General features: G+C 40.8%; 1 protein-coding gene across 4 annotated transcripts in view; it reads left to right on the forward strand.

Annotated features, from left to right (window-relative positions):
* Positions 1-18,168, forward strand: part of LOC149113819 (U6 snRNA-associated Sm-like protein LSm4) — a 26,103-nt gene extending 7,935 nt beyond the window's left edge. Inside the window, exons 4-12 of one of the 4 annotated variants that reach the window (XM_089286491.1) lie at positions 1,209-1,266; positions 2,799-2,918; positions 5,715-5,799; positions 11,641-11,703; positions 13,439-13,496; positions 15,580-15,678; positions 16,023-16,100; positions 16,236-16,299; positions 17,563-18,168. In XM_089286491.1, the coding sequence (XP_089142617.1) occupies positions 15,640-15,678; positions 16,023-16,100; positions 16,236-16,299; positions 17,563-17,708 (327 nt within the window). In that variant the 5' untranslated portion in view covers positions 1,209-1,266; positions 2,799-2,918; positions 5,715-5,799; ... (1 more) ...; positions 13,439-13,496; positions 15,580-15,639 and the 3' untranslated portion in view covers positions 17,709-18,168. The remainder of the gene's footprint in view (positions 1-1,208; positions 1,267-2,798; positions 2,919-5,714; positions 5,800-11,640; positions 11,704-13,438; positions 13,497-15,579; positions 15,679-16,022; positions 16,101-16,235; positions 16,300-17,562) is intronic. The other 3 variants (XM_089286490.1, XM_089286493.1, XM_089286494.1) reach the window with 3 other exon arrangements.
* The last annotated feature ends 3,481 nt before the right edge of the window (positions 18,169-21,649 follow it).

Here is a 21,649-nt window from a genome sequence, read left to right on the forward strand (position 1 = left end):
GTATGAAGTAGACCCTCGCCCTCTCAGCTTCTACGGATTAATATCGGCTGTAAAGTGACTAAGTCTCTTCAGACTGATTCTAATTTTGAAGATTTACAGAACACCGACCACGAATATGAGCCACTTACAACAAGAATTTTACAAGTCAAAAAAGCAACTACATGTACATTAATATATAAAAAAAACTGATTAGTAACAAGAGTTTAACCCCAGAGTCAAGTCAAAAGAAGTGGCTGGAGGATTGTGACCTACCAATGAATGAGAACATAAATTGGACGGCTGCCTACATCTATCTTTTAGCTAAAAAATGCACAAAGAGCACTAAGCTGATGGAGTTTCAGTTGAAATTCTTACATAGACGTGTGCCAACCAATAACTTCTTATTTAGAATAGGTCTACAGGGTGATGAAAATTGCAGTTTTTGTCACACCTCCTCTGAGTCAATAATTCATCTTTTTTGGTCATGCCACCAAACCTCTCACTTTTGGAATAAACTTACTGAATGGCTGAAACACTTAAACTTCCTACTTATACTTCCTAGAGATTATGCTTTGACAAATATTACTGCTTTGGGTCTGAGGCCAGGTATCTCTCAATTTGTGCTTCTTATCAATTACTGGTACTGCTTTCTCTTAGCACGATATCACATATGGCTTGGTAAAACAAAAGATGATCATCCGAATCTTATGCATTTCATATGCATACTAAAATCACAGTATGAAATAGAAACAAAATGTGGAGACACAAAGAAATGGAAACCTGTCACAGGATGTATAAGGATTTAATTAATATTTTAGATTATATTTTTTATGCCTATCTGTATTTATCTCCTACCCATTAGGCTATTTCTAATCTCCTCTTATGTGCATAACTCATTTTACCTGTAATGTACCACATACCTTTGGTCTATTTTTGATGTTTCTACAAAACAACCTCAAGCTGTTAAAAATGATAATTATCTATTTTTCTCCTTTTTTTCTTTACCCCTTGTCATCTCTGTATTTGTTAGTAGTGTAAGTTGTGTAGATGTTGTAATTTAAATAGTGTAAATAATTACAGCAATATAATGTAAATAGAGCTAGTGTTGTAATTAGTCTAACTAGTGTACGTGTACTGTTCATAATTGTATTGTAAGCATTGCATTCCCTTGTGTTACTGCAAATAAAAAAAAATAAAAAAAACTCGTACTAACATGTATCTCTTATCAGGGCAAACAAGAAAAAATGACAAAAATATCAGCGGAGGAAAATACATCAAACACGGCAGGTCAGTCAATGTTTTTCTTTATATGTCATGGACTAGTGTATCACTATTATTTTAGTCACCTTGAGGAACAGGTACACAGTGTACATGGGTGTACACATCCCATAATAGGATGAAATTCAACCTTGGGAATTATCCAGCAGATTGCAGTTTTTGACAGGATTGATGCTAAGTTCAATGATAGTTGTTGATGTCAAGATTATTTGTGAACATCCATGCTCTTTTTTTTTTTTTTGATTGCACAAAAAGAGTGCTTTGGTTTTTTTCCCCCAAGGATTTGTTCTTCTCCTTGTAACAACAAGTAATTAAAGCTGTTGATCTTGTCAATTGTCAAAAAAGTTCTAGTTTCTTTATAAGTATTGACCTTCATAAACTAAACATAGCCTGCATAGCAAGTGTTTCTAAGCCAGACCATGGAAAAATTGATGAAGCATAGGGTGGTGGGGTGAGGGAGGGAATGCTAATACCCACAAACTCCATGATTCTGAAAAATGCCCACTGAATTCGGTCAGTCCAGGCGTTTTTGTTTTGTTATTTATTGTAATGAGGATGCATTTTAAACAGGTTTTAAAACAGGTCTTTATGTATGCGACCGTTAAACCCTCTCTTTGTTAAGCTCGAAATATTAATTCTCCTTACTAGTCACATAAACTCCCTCTCGTGCTAGTTCTGAGAATTTTACTCTCCACCAAATGTGCTCAAAACTTGCAGTTAGTGAACAAATAAGACTTGCTACAGGTACATGTGGCTTTTTGCTCGCATTATGAAGAAAGACTCGTTGACAAGTGTTATTAGGAATTTGAGGATTGAAATCTGTTCTGCAAATGTTTGATATAATTAAAGGGGTGCATGGAAAAAGGCCCTAAGTGACTCTTGATCTCATGTCAAATTCTCCTTTTCTGTACAAGGAAGTGAAAAGGAATTTGCTAGGAGAATTTTGCAGTCTATCGGATGTCACTGAGGGTCTTTTTCCTGTACCCCTTCAATTGTGAAGAGCATGCAGTGATTCTGAGTGATTGTGCTGCAAAACTTGTAAAACAAGATATGGACTGTAAATGATCTTAAAAACTGTGGATCAGTACATATGCTTGTACAATACAATGGAGTGGCATTCATTTTGTGTCTGTGTTTCTCTTGGGCATACATTTCAATGACATTATGTCAGGCATCAGAAGGCGTGGTGGCCTCATGATCAGTGTACTTGACTCTGATCTGAGTGGTCTTGGTTCGAGCCCTGGCTGGGGTCATAGTGTTGTGTTCTTGGGCAAGACACTTAACTCTCACAGTGCCTCTCTTCACCCAGGTGTATAAATGTGTACGGGCGAATTTAATGCTGGGGTAGCCCTGGGATGGACTAGCATCCCATCCAGGGGGGAATAGAAATAGTCCTAGTCACTTCATGCTACAGAAACCAGGATAAGCTTTGGCCTAATGGGCCACTTGGCTCATATGCAAACTTTACTATGTCTGAGGCACCTATACTAATCACAGACTTTATCTTCTGATATATGAATGTACAATTTTGACTTTGGCAGAACTTTTCTTATTTTTCACCGCTGGTAGAGCTAAAGAATGGAGAGACATACGATGGACATCTTGTAAGCTGTGACAACTGGATGAACATAAATCTAAGAGAAGTCATTTGTACTTCCAGAGTAAGTTTCTTCCGCAGCAGCTACAGTTGCTACCCTTGTCTGTATTTAAATTATGTGTATCCTTGCAAATATTCGCTGAAATGTCATTGCATTAAGTGCAATTTTGCAGGGGTTTGATTAAGGGCCAGGCACGCCCCTGCGAAATAAATTCCCAGTAGTCTGGGAATTCCTAGGAATTCCTAGGAATTCTTAGGAATTCCAAGTTATTCCAAGACATGCAAATTATGCTTTATCCAAGACCTTGGAATTTCTGGGAATATTTGGGAATAGTGGAAGTATGACTGGGAATTATTGGGAATTCCTAGGAATTCCAAGTTATTCCAAGCCATGCAAATTATGCTAAATCCAAGACCTTGGAATTTCTGGGAATATTTGGGAATAGTGAAAAGTATGACTGGGAATTTTTGGGAACAGCTAAAACACATGAAATATTGTGTTTGAAATTTCTATAAATTTCCCAAAATGTCAAAATTAAAGATGAACTCAGTGCATGAATCAGTTTCTGTGAATTAGTAAAAATCAACAGGATCATTTCCCTGGAGTTCCATACCTTTTTATTGTTGTCAAGCTCCAAGGTAATTATTTCCAAACAAATGTTACTACATTAATTCCAGTTTAAGTCTGACAACTCAACATAAAACTATAGCACTCATAACATTGCTTTTTAGATCCAACCTGATTTGTTAGTGTATATGTGCCCGTATGGACCCTTAAATCAAACACCCAGAGTTTAACTGATAGAAAAATGGATGCTCTCAGATCTGATAAATAGATTAGGCAAAAAGTTCCTGTCAGCATAAATGTATATATATTATTTACAATTTCAATAAAACCAAAAGTATATATATGCATGTATATATTTAATATAATTGTAGATTCACACACATACCCATCACAGCCCACTGTTGAACAATTTTTGACTTGATCCTTTATGACTTTAGGAAAAAGAGGAAGACATCTCTCACAGATGTCAGAAATGAAAAGCTCACAGTTTCCACACACTTGCTGTAAATTTGCAAAACTGTACTGTGACATTCTCTGGACAAATTACCCGTAGTTTCATTAAAACAAGGATATCTTTAGCAGCCTCTCATTGCCATACAATGTCTTGAAATTAAGGACATACCTAAAATAATTATTTACATACCAATGGAGAAGTTCTTGTGTCTTATTTATATACAAATTTTGTGGCATTTCCAATTATTTATAAATAAGGAGAAAATGGCATAAATTCGGTCTAAATAATAAATTTACAAACGGCGCCCCATACGCTGCCGGTCAATTTGCGCAGGGTCCAGCCTTTAGTGAAACTCCTGCAGCTGCATATTTCCAATGTGGTGGAGCACTTGTTACCAGGTTCTCATTCCAGATCCCTTTCATATCAAGTTGTTAAAGTGTCCTTTCTGCTACTCACCCATGCTCAGGCAATGCAACAGACCAAAATGTTCTAATCCCCCACCCCATAGAACAAAGCAAAGGCTAAAATGTACTAATCCCCCACCCCATTGGGCAAAGCAAAGGCTAAAATGTACTAATCCCCCACCCCATTGGGCAAAGCAAAGGCTAAAATGTACTTCTCCCCAACCCCACTGGGTAAAGCAAAGGCAAAAATGTACTAATCCCCCACCCCATCGTGCAAAGCAAAGGCTAAAATGTACTTATCCCCCACCCCATTGGGCAAAGCAAAGGCTAAAATGTACTAATCCCCCACCCCATCAGGCAAAGCAAAGGCTAAAATGTACTAATCCCCCACCCCCATCAGGCGAAGCAAAGTCTAAAATGTACTAATCCTCCACGTCTCTGCAAAGGCAAAGTGAGAAATGAATTAAACCTCCACCCCCTTGGGCAAGGTAGCGATATAAAGCCTCACAAAGCCCCAGCCATGACCTATGTTTCCCCAGGATTGGGGGGTGGGAGTTTCCAGTGACAGTGTATGGGTGCATAAAGAGATCTTCGTTTAATATGCAGTTATGGATGGACCAGTATATGTAGATTATTGATGCAGAGAGTGGTGTTACATGACATTTGTACTTAGCTCTTATTAACCGAGCTGGAGGTCTGTATGGGAGAATCTTGACCGAGGTCGTGAGTACAGACCTAAGGCAGTGAGGTCTGTACACACAACCAAGGTCAAGATTCTCCCATACAGACCGACTTAGCTCAGTTAATAAGATGTTTATTATATGGCAAAAAAGAAAACTTTAATTCTTTTAATGTAACTGGTTTGCTGACATTTTGCTTGCGAACGGCGATGAGCTTAAGTTAAACCTGCCGAAATTTGCTCATCCTCTTTACTTTTTTTTTTTTTTTTTGTCATCAGGCTTTTTGGCACTTCCATAAATGATTGAGAACAAAATAAAAGAAAATGGTGAACGTTTTTGTATTTTAGAATTAGTTTGCTACTTTGTCAATGCAAAATGAAACCAGTCTAGATGCCGGTCTAGATGAGAAAATCTAGACCGTGGTCAATATTGATTTCAGCCAATCAAATTCGTGAATTCGGTAGTTCCCAGTCCTTGTGAGACACAGCCATATAATAAACAATATTATTGTTCCTCCTTCCAGTCCTTCGGGAAATTTTTTTATTCCTGTTTTTTCCTGTTTTGAAATTTCTCTCCCCTCCTCTTCTAACAATAATATGGACAATCCCTTACTGGTTACATTTGATCTGTTTACTAGTAATAATATATTTTCTTGAGTGATTGTTTGAACATAATTTTGTGGGCATGAGGTTACTATTGTAATTGAAAAAGTAGACAGTAAATCACTTATCAAAGTGTTTGTATTACTTATCAGGCAAAACATGAAGCACATGGATGTGATGTTATTGAAGCACTGAAAGAATAATGGTTGACGTCAGATACAGCTGCAAGTATTAAAGGTAATTTTGTGCAGTTAAATGCAATTTAACGGAGTTAACAACAAAGAACGCTTGCGTTCCCCTGGTAGTCAGCGGTGTCAACACATTTGTGCATATGTTGGAATTTCACGTGCTCATGTATTGTAGCGTGGTGTACGTACAGGAGGCAATTTCCAGCGTTTTTTTGTGGTGTGGCAGCTCATTGCCCTGGCAGTTCCCCTAGGAAAATCAACATTACAGGTTCTTTGTGTGTTTGCATAGCTTCTTTAGCTTGTTTTTCTTCTTGTCTTAATGAATCAGTTTTCAGGGTAGTCAACTTTAGAACAACAGTGCCACCGCCATGTTGGATTCTTCGGCGACTTCCTCCGTGGGTTCTTCAGTGGCAAGTTCTGGGGTTTCTTTGGCTCCGATAACCATGTCTCCGTCCTTTGTACTGACCACTCAGGATCTTTCTCAAGCTTTCTCTCTTGCACTGGGTGACTAGCTGCAGGGCCTGGCTCTCTGCAGGTAACATCATTGTACCTTTGTTCGTTTCCATCTACTGTATGTTAGGTAATTCGTCTCTTTCACATCCATGGTTGTTTGGCTCCCATGGTGCCTCGAGCGGGGCGCTACCCGCCACCAGCCAGTTCTTCTCTCCAGCGTTTTCCACACCCACCTTGGCTCACTCAGTCACTTCTTTGCTGCACAAGCCTTTTGTCGTCAACCCGGGATATTCACCCATCCCGGAGAAGCTGGTTACAAACATAAAGGCTGGGCAATTCATTGATCTACAGACCTGCTACCCGAAAATGTCAAGGCCTAGGATTCCGAGCCCCAAATGTACCTGGATGGGAAACTGCTTGTGTCTTTCAAGAAGAGGGTACGAGAGGTTACAGATATTGTAACCTGGGTGGAAGCCTTTAGCTACGGTGTATATGTGGATCTTTTGTTGCACCAACCCATCTAGATGGTGACATGACCCAGTACAAGCTCCTGATTTTGCAGACTGCTTGCCAGTTCTCCGGCAAGGCATGGCTCCAGTATGACACAGCCTTTCCGAAAGACGCAGCTGCGTCAAGTCTGGCTGACTGGTCCCGTATGTACAACTTTCATACCCGCTTACCTCAACAACAGTACCAGCTACCTACCCCTTCATCCTTGCCTTTTAGATCAGTTCCTCCTTCGTCTATTTTCAGCAGATCCTGGCATAATGGCACCTATGCCTGGCCCTATGGTCGATGTAGTTACTGTCACCGCTGTGAGAAGTGTGGAGGAGAGCATGCCAGTGTTAACTGCCCCTTACTGGCCTTAACGTTACATGATCCTCTACCCCTCCAGGGAGCAAATGCCAGTGGCGTTGAGACTGTGACCAGGATGCACACCTCTTCAGTGAACAATAGTGTACAGTTATGTCATTCATTTTAAACTTCACATAATTTGTTTCCTGTTCCTGTTAAGGTTGTTGTGTCTTCTGCACAAGCTGCACCAACAAGCAGCCAGCCCCAGGGAGTCCCCCTTTCCAGTACGTGCTTGGTTGCCAGTACCTGCAAGATTTGGTCCTTCCTTCTAGGGCTACCCCCATTGATGCTCAAAAACTTTGATGTGAACTTCGTTTTCACGCCGATCAAGTGAAAGTGGATTATGCGATTACAGGTCTTTGGAGTGGTTTTTGTCATGGTTTTGACCCCTTGGTGGACTGGACCTTGGCATGAAATGGCAGGGTATTTACTTCATTGATATGGCTCTTCTGCAGTCCATAATATCCTATCAGCATCTCTTCAGCCATCAGGGATCGATCAGTACCTACTTTCAGAGCTTGAGAAAGGTCATGTAGCAGGCCCCTTCCTTATCTCACCAATTCCAAACCTCCACATTAGTTGCTTTGGGGTGATCCCTAAGAAGCACCAACCTGGAAAGTGATGGCTTATTTTAGATCTATCTGGTCCATTGGGTCATAGCATCAATGATGGCATTTTAAAAGAACCTTTTTCCATACAGTACATGATGGTGGATGACGTTATTAGTGGGATCATGTCCCTCAGCCGAGGTACACTTCTGGCCAAATTTGATGTTGAAAGTGCTTATCAAAACATTCCAGTCCATCCAGAGAACCGCTATTTGCTTGGCATGAAATGGCAGGGTATTTACTTCATCGATATGGCTCTTCCCTTTGGGCTACATTCAGCACCCTTCATTTTTTTGTCTGTTGCAGATTTGCTAGAGTGGATTCTCAGACACAATTATATCTTGAATTTCCTTCTGCACTATCTTGACGACTTCTATACATTGGGTCCTCCCAACTCTCCTGCCTGGCAGAACAACCTTGATACATGCCTCTGGCTCCTTAAGGACTGGCATATTCCTCTTCACCCGGATAAACCGGAGGGACCCTCTACCTGCTTAACTGTGCTTGGTATTGAGTTGGATTCCTGCACCCTCCAGGTTCATCTTCCACATGACAAGTTTTAGTGCATTGCTGCCCTACTAGAATCTTGGTCTGCCAAACGGCATTGTACAAGGAAGGAGTTGGAATCTCTCATTGGCACCCTCCATCACGTGTGCAAAGTTATTCCTCAGGGACATACTTTTATATGGCGTATGATTAATTTACTGTTGGCATTCCGGTGAGACAACCATCCCATTGGGCTTAACCAAGACTTCCACTTACTGTAGACCTTTCTTGGTGATGTGAACTTTTCATCTCTTGCGACAGACTTAGTTTTCTGCTCTCCCCCACATGGGCACCTTTACCTGATTTCTCAGTGTCTTCTGGTGCAGCTGGAGCTCTTGACTACGCTGCAATTTCTGACCATGAATGGTTTGAATGGTCCATCGCTCAACAACCTTTGTCAATAGCCTACGAGGAACTTTTCCCTGAAGTTGTGGCAGCTACGCTATGGCCACAGATGGGCCACAAAACGGGTGGAGTTCTGTTTGGATAATATGGCGGTAGTCAGCGTTCTACAATCAGGCACCTCAAAGGATCCAAACATGATGGTACTTCTTCGCTACTTATCCCTCGCAGCAGCCCGTAATACTTTTGCCTTTACTACATCTTATACACCTGGGTGGGACAATTCTATTGCTGATGCCTTATCTCGTTTTGACTTCCAGCGTTTCCATCATCTAACTCCACATGCCGCTCACATGGCTACACCAATACCGCTGTCGCTGCTGGCCCAGTTTCTCATGAACTGACTGGAACGTGCCAATTCTACTTGGCTAATGGCCTTTCCTCTTCAACTCGTCAAGTTTGTGGCTTAGCTCAATGCCAGTTCCTAGAATTCTGCAGTTAGGATATTCCCTCTGATCTTGGTCACTCTCTCCCACCTGCCAGTGAACAAACTTTGATGCACTTCTGTACCCACTCAGCAGATCGCCTTCATCATTCTTCCTTTAAGGTTTAGTTATTGGCAGTTTGCTCCTTACACATTGACTATGGCTATCCAGACCCACTCTCCAAGCGTCTTTTAATGTGGCTAAATATGATTTAGGCAAAGTTAGACTCAAACCAATGCAGTCAGCAATTTCCCATTTTACAGTACACGACTTGCGGGGCGACCCTTTGGAGATTTGCAGGGCTGTTGTGTCACATTACATTGCATGTACTGTGCTGCCAGCTGATCGTTGCGGATCATTTGCTTTGTATTTTGGCGAATCTTTGCGGATTCTTGCCCCTTCCCTTCCCTCCCTCTTGGTTGCTGGTCTCTAGGTAAGTATGGGTCAGGTAAGTTGTTTCCACTGATTCATTCAGTGTGACGGTGCCAGTTAGAGGCTGCTTTTGGGGGTGGCTCCCGCTTCCAGGGCTGCCGTGGATACCACCCCTTCTGCGTACGGCTTCTGCTCCCCGCTAACCTTTCAGGCACCAGTTCCCAAGCTCATCTATTTGTGATGAGTTTAAAGAGGGATTAAATGACTTCAGGTTTCAAAACTCCCTCAACACCAGCCTGTGACTGCTGTCCTTATGTGTGTTTTACACCTGTCCAGTCCTTGGATTTATCTAACCCGGACAATGTCATGCTGTGGGCGACCTGTTGCCTTGGCTTCTTCAGGTTCCTTTGAGCTGGGCAATTCACAAAGAATAGTTCTTTTGACCCCTCTGTAGACTTGACTCCAGCCGATCTTCAAGTCAATTTCTCGAAGCTTTAGAGTGTTCATTAAGTGTGCTAAGACTGATCCTTTTCAGCATGTCTGTTTCATTTTCCTTGGCTGTGGCTCTGCACCTAGAGCTCTGTCCTGTCTCTGTGTTGACAAGCTACTGTCCTCTTCATGGACTAGGTATTGGGCCTCTTTTGAGGGCTCTTCTATCTTTGTTTCTGCAATCCACCTTACAGGCAGCTGGCATTCCTGAGAAGTTCTCAGGTCACAGCTTTAGAATCAGCACTACAACTCTGCCCGCCCAGAGAGGCGTTCTTGACTACCTCATTAAGTCCATGGGACGCTGGTGGAGTGAAACTTATATTTTGTGCGTGCGCAAACCCGTGGGCACCATCCTTTCTATACAGTGTAGCTGGTAGAATGTCCTAACAGGTATGATACTTACCTTAACTAATTGCGTTCAGTAGCTGGGTGCCTCCGGACTTGGGTGTTGTTTCGTGGGGCTCTGGCTTTGCCTCCACCATGAGCCCCATTCTCTCTGAGCTGGCTGTTGCTTTTCTTGGAGGTCCTTCGGCATGCCATGGGGGCTCATGGTCGGGTTGCCAGGATTTGCCAGCCATGGAAGCAGTCTTCATCTAGCAGCTGGCTGCCAATAGTGGAAGCTCCTGGATGTCTCAGGCACCCAACCTCCATTTTAGCAATGCAGTTGTTAAATGCAGTTAAATGCAATTTAGTGGAGTTAACAACAAAGAGCGCTTGTGTTCCCTTGGTAGTCAGTGATTTCAATACATATGCACATGCGTCGGAATTCCATGTGCTTGTGGATCGTAGTGTGGCATACATACAGGAGGCATGTCTGACGCTTTTTGTTGTGTGGCAGCTCATCCTGCAGGCAGTTCCCCTCCCTCCCCTTTCCCTCCCTCTTTCTACTGTTTCAACAGTGTGACGGGTGCCTGTTTCTCTTACTGTGTGAGGGCTCATGGCTGGGTTGCCAGGATTTGCCAGCCATGGGAGCAGTCTTCATATAGGAGCTGGCTGCCAATAGTGGAAGGAGCTGGATATCTCAGGCACCCAACCTCCATTTTAGCGATGCAGTTGTTAATGGTGTATATATAAGGAACTACCTAAATCAAGGGGTTAATTACCTGGAGAAAGCAACTTTGCAGTATTCATAGACTATTCACAGTCCCCTATTTTTCCGTGAGATCGTAGATGTTGATCGTTGAGTTTGATGGGCTGCCATCTTGGTCTCTTGATGCGAGTGAAACTGGGGAGAGTTCAAAATGCCCATAGGTAGGGGTGATGGGGTTAATAATGTGGGGGTGAACTGGTGGAAAAAATGGGGATTTTTTCAGCCCGCCGTGCCCTCCACTACCCCTACCCACAGGCATTTTGTACTCTCCCTAGTTTCGCTCGCATCAAGAGACCAACATGGCGGCCTGTGGAACTCAACAATCGACATCTATGATCTCACAGAAAATTGGGGGACTGTGAACAGTCTACAGTATTCCTGTTGCAGCGTTTTCATACATTGTTTCTATGGTTATTTCTGGATTATTTTCTTAAGTCCTAGAAATCTTCAATACAGTTCTTAGTGGCAAATATCAACTGTAGAAAGTTGCTCTTTAATATGCATTGCTAGAAAAGTTTCTGTTGAAAAAAATTAATTTTTTTTAAAATTATTTGTTGAAATCAATTTTCAATGTTGCATGTAATAACTTCCACTCAAACATAAACAACAACTGATAAGTCTCTCACTGAAACAGTTTCATTTATTATCAGGCAAACAAGAAGGAAACAACAACACAGTAAGATCATTGGAGGACTCAGATACAGTTAGATCAGGTCCGTTTGTATTTCTGGTATCAGTAATGTTGTTTGCAAGGGCCTACACTTGTACACATTAAGTTATCTTATTAGTTCTAATTCCATCAGTTAAATTTACAACGCTTATATGTAAGTATACTTACTAGCAGTAAGAAATTGTGAGAAACTCAACTTGTATAAAAATATTTAACAGATACCAACAACAAGAAAAAATGGAAAATCTTTTTTGATATAATCCCCAAAAAATATGGCTGTCAAAACGCTTTTTCCTACAACCTCAACATTAGAGTCACCTTATCAACAATAACAAGTTTGGATGCCTTTTTAAAAGAACTATTAGAAATCTGGGCAGAAGTTAACTTTGAACATGAAATAACATTGAAAGAGCGCTTTCTGGATCAACAACTTTGGCATAACTACCCAATATAGATAGCCAACAAGACAGTTTTTTTAAAAAATTTGGTTCACTAAGGGAATAACTCGGGTGAACCATCTTTTAGGAGCGGACAACAACTTTCTCGTTAAATGATTTCTGCTGTAAGTATGAAGTAGACCCTCGCCCTCTCAGCTTCTGCAGATTAATATCGGCTGTAAAGTGACTAAGTCTCGTCAGACTGATTCTAATTTTCAAGATTTACAGAACACCGACCACGAAAATGAGCCACTTACAACAAGAATTTTACAAGTCAAAAAAGCAACTACATTATTTAATATATAAAAAACCGATTAGTAGCAAGAGTTTAACCCCAGAGTCAAGTCAAAAGTGGCTGGAGGATTGTGGCCTACCAATAAATGACAACATAAAATTAATTGGACTGCTGCCTACATCTATCTTTTAGCTAAAAAATGCACAAAGAGCACTAAGCTGATGGAGTTTCAGTTGAAATTCTTACATAGATGTGTACCAACCAATAACTTCTTAATATTTAGAATAGGTCTACAGGGCGATGAAAATTGCATTTTTTGTCACACCTCCTCTGAGTCAATAATTCATCTTTTTTGGTCATGCCACCAAACATCTCACTTTTGGAATAAACTTACTGAATGGCTGAAAAACTTAAATTTACTTCCTAGAGATTATGCTTTGACAAATATTACTGCTTTGGGTCTGAGGCCAGATATCTCTCAATTTGTGCTTCTTATCAATTACCAGTACTGCTTTCTCTTAGCACAATATCACATATGCCATAATGGCTTGCTAAAACAAAAGATGATCAGCCAAATCTTATGCATTTCATATGCACACTAAAATCACAATATGAAAGAGAAACAAAATGTGGAGACACAAAGAAATGGAAACCTTTCACAGGATATATGAGGATTTAACTCATATTTTACATTATATTTTCTATACCTATCTGTATTTATCTCCTACCCATTAGGCTATTTCTAGTCTCCTGTCAGGTGCATAACCCATTTACCTATAATGTACGACATGCCTTTGGTCTGTTTTTTATGTTTCAGTCTATAGAACAGCCTCAAGCTGTTAAAAATGATAATTATCTATTTTTCTTCTCTTTTCTTTACCCCTTGTCATCTCTGTATTTGTTAGTAGTGTGCTGTAAGTTGTGTAGATTTTGTAATTTAAATAGTGTAAATAATTAGAACAATATAATGTAAATAGAGCTGTTGTTGTAATTAGTCTAACTAGTGTACTGTTCCTAATATTGTATTGTAAGCACTGTATTCCCTTGTGTTACTGCAAATAATAAAGAAAAAAAAAACACTCGTACTAACATGTATCTCTTATCAGGGCAAACAAGAAACAATGAAAAAAATATCAGTGGAGGAAAATACCTCAAACACGGCAGGTCAGTCAATGTTTTTCTTTATATGTCATGGTCTAGTGTATCACTATTATTTTAGTCACCTTGCGGAACAGGTACACAGTGTACATGGGTGTACATGTCCCATAATAGGATGAAATTCAGCCTTGAGAATTATCCAGCAGATTGCAGTTTTTGACAGGATTGCTGCTAAGTTCAATGATAGTTGTTGATGTCAAGATTATATGGGAGCATCCATGCTCTGTTCTTTTGTTTTTGGTTTTGTTTTTTTTGATTGGACAAAAAGAGTTCTTTGGGGTTTTTTCCCCCCAAGGATTTGTGAACTAAAAGTGGTGCTTCTTCTCCTTGTAACAACAAGTAATTAAAGCTGTTGATCTTTTGAATTGTCAAAAAAGCTCTAGTTTCTTTATAAGTATTGACCTGCATAAACTAAACATAGCCCACATAGCAAGTGTTTGTAAGCTAGATCATGGAAAAATTGATGAAGCAGAGGGTGGTGGGATGAGCAAGGGAATGCTAATACCCTCAAACCCCATGATTCTGAAAAACGCCCACTGAATTCAGTCAGTCCAGGCGTTTTTGTTTTGCTTTTTATTATAACAAGGATGCGTTTTAAATGTGGCTAAATATCATTTAGGCAAGGTTAAACTCGAGCTAATGCAGCCAGCTAGCGTGCCCATCCAGCTAATATCATTTAGGCAAGTTAAATATGAGCTTATGCAGCCAGCGGTTTCCGCGTTTGAGAGTACGTGACCTGTGGGGCAGCCTTCAGGGGTTTTGCAGGGGTTTATGGTTCATTGCATAATTGTTGTAGTGTATTCTGCTGATTGTTGCGGATCAGTTGCACTGCTTTGCTCGCGAATCATTGCGGATTCTTGCACCCTCTCCTCCCTCCCGTTTTGTTCTTGGTCAGGGTAAGTATTTTCTAGGTAAGTAGTTTCCACTGAATTTCTTTCAGTGTGACGGTGCCGGTTAGCAGATGCTCATTGGGTGGTTCCTGCTTTCCAGGGTTGCCATGGATACCTCCTAGCGGCTTATGGCTTTGGCACCCCACTAACTTTTAAGGCACCAGTTCCCAAGCTCATCTATTTGTGATGAGTTTAAACAGGTTTTAAAACAGGTCTTTATGTATGTGACCGTTAAACCCTGTCTTTGTTAAGCTCGAAATATTAATTCTCCTTACTAGTCATATAAACTCCCTTTAATGCCAGTTCTGAGAATTTTACTCTCCACCAAATGTACTCACAACTAGCAGTTAGTGAACAAATAAGACTTACTACAGGTACATGTGGCTTTTGGCTTGCGTTATGAAGAACAACTCGTTGACAAGTGTTATTAGGAATTTGAGGATTAAAATCTGTTCTGCAAATGTTTGATGTAATTGAAGGGGTGCATGGAAAAAGGCCCGAAGTGACTCTTGATCTCATGTCAAATTCTCCTTTTCCGTACAAGGAAGTGGAAAGCAATTTGCTAGGAGAATTTTGCAGTCTATAGGATGTCACTTAAAGTCATTTTCCGTGCACCCTTTCAATTGTGAAGAGCATGCAGGGATTCTGAGTGATTGTGCTGAAAAACTTGTAAAACAAGATATGGACTATAAATGATCTTAAAAGCTGTGGATCAGTACATATACTTGTACAATACAATGGAGTGACATTCATTTTATGTCTGTGTTTCCCTTGGGCATACATTTCAATGACATTATGTCAGGCATCAGAAGGTGTGGTGGCCTCATGGTTAGTGCAATTGACTCCACATCGAGCAGTCCGGGTGCGAGCCCTAGCAGGAAACATTGTGTTCTGCACTTTACTCTCACAGTGCCTCTCTTCACCCAGGTGTATAAATGCACACAGGTGAATTTAATAGTGGGGTGGCCCTGGGATGGATCAGCATCCCATGCAGGGGAAATAGAAATACTCCTAGTCACTTCATGCTACAGAAACCAGGATAAGCTTTGGCCTAATGGGCCACGTGGCTCATATGCAAACTTTACTATGTCTGAGGCACCTATACTAATCCAAAAAAATAAATAAATTACAGACTTTATTTTCTGATATATGAATGTACAAATTTTGACTTTGGCAGAACTTTTCTTATTTTTTCACAGCTGGTAGAGTTAAAGAAAGCAGAGGCATATAATGGACATCTTGTAAGCTGTGACAACTGGATGAACATAAATCTAAGAGAAGTCATTTGTACTTCCAGAGTAAGTTTCTTCCGCAGCAGCTACAGTTGCTACCCTTGTCTGTATTTAAATTATCTGTATCATTGCAAATATTTGCTGAAATGTCATTGCATACATTAAGTACAATTTTGCAGGGGTTTCATTAAGGGCCAGGCACAGGGCAAATTGGCCAGATGTGAGGATGATTTTGCCTACCTGGTCTGACCATCTAGCGGAAAGTTTTTCTTATAAAGAAGTTCAATTCCAAACATGTTGCCCGCCTGTGAAAACCAGTTGCCCTCTTGCTGAAAATGTTTTATGAAACTCTTTTTGTCATGCTTTGATCGCCTTTTGTTAAATAGATGACCTCTGTTTTCTCCTTTCAGGATGGAGACAGGTTTTGGAAGATACCTGAATGTTATGTCAGGGGTAGCAACATAAAATATCTTAGGATTCCAGATGAGGTATGAATAGGTTAATGAATAGAATCATCATCCTTTGCTTTGGGGTATCGCTAATGTTTACAGGTTTTGGCCTTGTCATCATAACCAAAATCTGCTCAGCGAAGCTAACATCTTTGGCATCTTGCATGTACTGAGGTTATTGACATGGTAAAATATGAAATGGTAAAACAAGGAAGAAGCAGAGGCACAGGAAGACCAGGTATGACAAATTACCGGACACCTGCATTTTAAACCCTTACTTTGCCTCCAAAGAAGGCCAAAGGGCAAACATGAAACTACATGTTCTGCTAAATAGCTTTCATTTCAGTGGTCACACATTTGCTAAGGGTTTCATCCACAGACTGAAATGATACAAGTAGAACTGCCTTGTACAGCATAATAAACAGTGCCACGTGAAAGTGCTGCTCAGTAGCTTTCATTTGAATGGTCACACACTAGGGTTTCATCCACAGACTCAAAGCTTAGAACCACCTTGTACAGCACAATAAACAGTTCCACATGAAAGTGTTACTCAATAGCTTTCTTTTTAATAGTCACACACTAGGGTTTCATCCACTGACTTTTAAGTTAACAAATGTTAGAACCATCTTGTACAATGTAAAAACAGTGCCACGTGAAAGTGCTGCTCAGTAGCTTTCATTTGAATGGTTACCCTGTGGTTTTGTCTGTTATGAGTCTACAAACAAGCTACTAGGCTTGATTTCCGCCGCTTTCTCGAGTCCGGTCTACGTTCCTCCCCGAGAAGAGACGGCTGGACGCATGAGCGGCAAAGCATGTCTGTGACGTAAATTCATAATTTAATTCTTGCGCGCTTCAGGTGGCCGGAAATGTCATCTGATAACAATCATAGGCAGGCCCACATGACGCCTACGGCTCGTAAAATTTGTGGCGTTTTCGCCACTTCTTTTTTTTAATTTTGGCCGTCCAACCTATTTTGTTTCACATTATTGTTGTAGAAGGGCATTACATGCTGTGTTCTATAGAAGAGTTTTTTTTTTTTTTTTTTAAAGTAGAGCGGAGCTGTTTGACTATGGTGTAGCAACTGTCATGTCAAAGGTGTGCATGGTGTTGACACCATGTTTATGTTTTGCTAGTTCGGTTTGCTTTGGCTCATTTTGTCTGGCTTCGCCAGAGACTGGTGTCGCTTCCCTTCAAGAAGACTACCGTACACATCAATTTGACTGAGTGTTTTGTTTATCCCTCTCTTTGTTGACTTTGTTCGTTATCTGACATTCTGGCATCGCATGATTCATGCATAGATTTTAACCCATTAGTCCACGAGTCCAGCCGTGAGTTCGGGGGAGGAGCGCGGGCTCCTTTCCCGAACAGCGGTTGGTAATCGAGCCTAACAAGCTACTAACAGAAGGCAGTTCTGTGAAGATAGCATGGGTAAAAAAATCTCATATGTACTGATTCTATACAAGTGCTAGTTTTCATAGGTTTAAATTTGTTTCATCATTAGGGCGTGGTGGTCGTGGCGGAGACGGAGGCGGAGGAGGTCATAGTGGAAGAGGTGGTGGTGGGGGACGCAGAGAAGGCTCATTCGGTGGACGAGGGGGTGGAGGAGGGGATCAGAAGAGAAACAGAGATGATGGTGCGGGAAAGTAACTTAACAGATCAGTGATGTAAATAGCTTTGTTATATACATGTATAACCTCAAGGTCAAAATACAGAAACTGTGTAAGCCTTGTCATCTGTTGACTGAAGCCACACAGCACAGGAGCCTTGCAGGGTCTGATTACTCTGCTAAAAACGTCTGGGCAACAAGCTCAACAGTGCTGTTTGAGGTTACAGTTGAACACACCAAACACTGAACTGTCAATAAAACATACAAGCTCAAAGTCCTGCAAGACTGCTATACATGTGTGTTCCTGACAGTTTCTTTTTTTTTTCTGAGTGAAGTGATTTTTATTTGCTAAATAGACATTAACGTGAGGGTTCACATGAGTCCGACATAAGGATAATGTTAGCTAGCACCTTTCCTTCATTATAATTGCAAAACTCTTGTAAACAAATTTGGATATAAGAATATATGTGTAAGATTCTCGAATGAATATACTTTTTGCTATGTCGTTTGTGTCGCATTTAGAGAGTTTATAGAGTAGTACAAAGCTGTTAAAAGTCCCAACTAAGATTCGACTCCTTATATAACTGGATGACCGGCTTGGGTAAAACGTGACCGGGGTCCCCTTTCTCGAAAGTCCCGGTAACTTTACTTATCCGAAGCCATGTTTTTAACAAACTGACTTCAGTTTTTCGTGCGTCTGTCCTGTTATTGATCATGAATTTCGTCATAACATTGTTGAAGTAGCTGTGGATCCACGAGGGAATAGCCGAGTGGATTCGCAGACTACTTTGACAATGTTATGACGAAATTCATTGTCAATAACAGGACAGACGCATTAAAAACTGACATCAATTTGTTTTTTACGAGAACAAATTGTCAAATTGTCCACTCTCGGTCGTTGACGCATCGCATAAATTATAAATTCATGTGTCTGTCCGCTTAATGACAATAAAAATTAGTCAATGAACGCACCAGAATTTCTGTAGTTATCGTAAAATAAGCCACTGACTCCCGTGCCGCCTGTAACCGGCCATGACGAGCGTTGGCCTTTGTTTCACTTCTGACGTTATCACCTTTGACCAAAATTGGCATCACTTATACTCCTTTGTGAAATATTTTTTAACTCGAGAGGATGATCAGATGAGGGAGGGGAGGGTGGAGGGGGTTGATGAAGGCATGGCCCCTCATCTGATGGTTATTATAAGCTTCTCCCAGTTGCCATTTACAACCTGGTCCAAATGTTTCTGTTTCTGTCTTACAACTTACCTAAAGACCCTAGGCATCGATTTTCATTTTGAGGAAAAACGAAATTTATTTATGAGCTGTGCATTAAATCAAACCAGCAAAAAGATTGGACAGGAAGCCGACTCCTCAGGCCCACTCCACACTACACCGGAGAAATTTGAAAACGCAGCTTTATTTCTACGGTTAGGCCTACCGTCCACACTAATCCGTCACGAAAACGGAGCTTTTCGAAAACGTTCTTCAAACCGGAGGAATTTGAAAACGACGCCTTCTCATCAGTTCGTGTGGACGGAAAACAATTCGAAAACGAAGCATTTTGAAAAACGATAGCGTCACGATAATCACGTGATTTTCCTGACCGAGTAAATCCAAAATGGCGGGTGATTGTTGCGTTTTAAAACTCCTCCGGCGTAGTGTGGACGGAAAACATTTGCTGCGTTCTCAGAGTGAAACCTCCGTTATCAAATTCCTCCGGTGTATAGTATGGACAGGGCCTTAGCATAGGCTTGCCGAAAGACCGTAAGACTTTGAGGACATTCTCCATCGTCTCTGAAAGTTTACTTACATTGGTCAGGTTCGTGTTACTGAGGCAACAAGGGATCATATTCATGACTGGTTTTTAGGATGGGCCTATAACCTTGGAAAAACAAAAAGAAGAAAGAAAACTCTGCAATTTAACTGGATGTATTAAAGGAGCTATGTCACGGTTTGCGCATTTTGAAAAGTTTAGCCTAAGTTTTTCAAGTTCGTCTGTTGTATAATCCGTGTCAATCTCCTCCATCCTTAGCCATCCTTGTTTCCTTATGGTTTATTATTGTCTCTTCAGTCTTTTTCTATCTTCGTAAATTATTATTCTTAGGTTTTCTTAAATTTAAAGTTAATTTTGCACGAGGCCAAAATAACTGACACAAAATGTATTTTCCGCTGGTTTGTAAGCAATTCTTTCCAGGAGTTTCTGTGGCACCTTTTGATTGGCCACTGCCTACCATATATTCACTAGCACGAGGTGCTTCTTTCTTTCTCGCGCGCTCCAGTTGCCGACATGTTTGCCCTTCGTTTTACTCGCTGTAATGTCCGACTCGGAATCTAACGTTGAGAGAAGGAAAGAGAAAGAAACACCAGAGAATCCTCAACTTCAAAGTTCAGCGCCGGTGGACGAAGTTTTTTCCTTATTCAAGGGATATCTTAACACATAACTCGAAGCCCAGGGAAAGCTGATAGAAGATCAGTCGAAAATAGAGAGGTCCGCTTCAGAATTTAAATTCAAGGGTAATAGAAAGCAGTTTGAGGTGAACGCCAAACTAGAAAGCCTCCTTTCCCGAATAAAGACCAGTGCTGACGACCCCACTCAAGTACATAGTTTGTCTCAGGAAGCACAACAAATCATTCGAAAGAGGTAGAAGTTAATAAAGATTGCTGACCGCAGCACAGACCGCTGGCTAGTGGTTCAAGAATATGAGTCGGATGACATTGCCTCAAACTCCGGAGACGAAAATCGCCTCAGGAAGGCGAAGAATGCTGCGGACAAAAAGAGGAAGGATTCCGACAAGTCTAAGCCGGGTACTTCTACGCGCATTAAGTCTGACGGTGATAATCAGCTTTTTCGCGGTAATATTTTTCCTTTCTCTGTTTTATTTTGTTATTTCTCATGAGGTTGGAATGCCTGAGCATCCAACCATGAAACAGTGTTGGTTGTTTTGAATGTATTGCATGTAAGAGGAAAGCAATTTGCGTTAGTTTGAGCAGAACGAATTAGAACGTAAATACTGTGACTGAGCTCCTTTAACCCTTAAAACTGACAGAAAAAGAACCTAATGTCTGGATTGGAACAAGAGGGCAGAGGGGCTACAACAGTCCCGCAGAATTAGGGGCTTAAAGTTATTTTCAGCGAGAAACAGTCAGGGCAGAAGATAGAAGATCCCACCCGTCGCTTGCAAGGGTAATTGCTGTCGAGCCTTAGCGAGACAGCAGCCTATTCTTGCCAATAGCGGGAAAAATTCAAAATTTTTGTCGGATGTAAGATTGCAAGCATGCGCAGTCGATTGTTTTTTATTATCCAGGCTATCGAAGATCATTGTCTATCAGGTGGACTGGGTACTAGCGAGGGTTCCAGTGGCGGCCATATTGCTACAACTGAGTTGCACCTTGTACTGTGTCATTGTCGTTTTTTCTATTTTGAATAATATTTGGGCAGCTTTCCGTCGCGAGTTGGTAGTTTAGTTTTCAAGGGAAGTTATTTTTCATTTCTAAGTTGCTCTGTCGCGCAGTTTATTGTTACTTTCCTCCCTTTCTTCGGAATTTAACTCAAGGTTCCTATGGAAAACCTGGAAAGTCATGGAATTTTTATATAATTTCATTTTCAGGAATGGAAAGTCCTGACATTGAAGTTTGGGTCATGGAAAGTCGTGGAAAAGCAATAAACTTACTGAGAATGAACAGGCTAAAAAATATCAAAAGTTTGAAAAACAGCAGACAAGTCAGGAAACCAGATAATTCCAGTAAAACAATTAACACTAGCATGCATTTAGTGCGTCATAATGTGGGAAAATACCTTAAATAATAGACTGTTTTGAGAACCACTGCTCAACATAAGTCAGGGAAAACTCGGAAAGATCATGGAAAAGGTCAAGGAAAGTTCTCCACCATACACATTTTGGATTTATAACATTTTTTCACGTCAACAAGAATTTTCTAATCGTTGCTGTATTTGATAATGTCTTTGGAAATATTCTTTCTT

This window comes from Orbicella faveolata, unplaced genomic scaffold (genome assembly GCF_042242905.1).
Source record: "Orbicella faveolata isolate gen_17 unplaced genomic scaffold, um_ofav_v1 contig_14, whole genome shotgun sequence".
NCBI lineage: Eukaryota > Metazoa > Cnidaria > Anthozoa > Scleractinia > Merulinidae > Orbicella > Orbicella faveolata.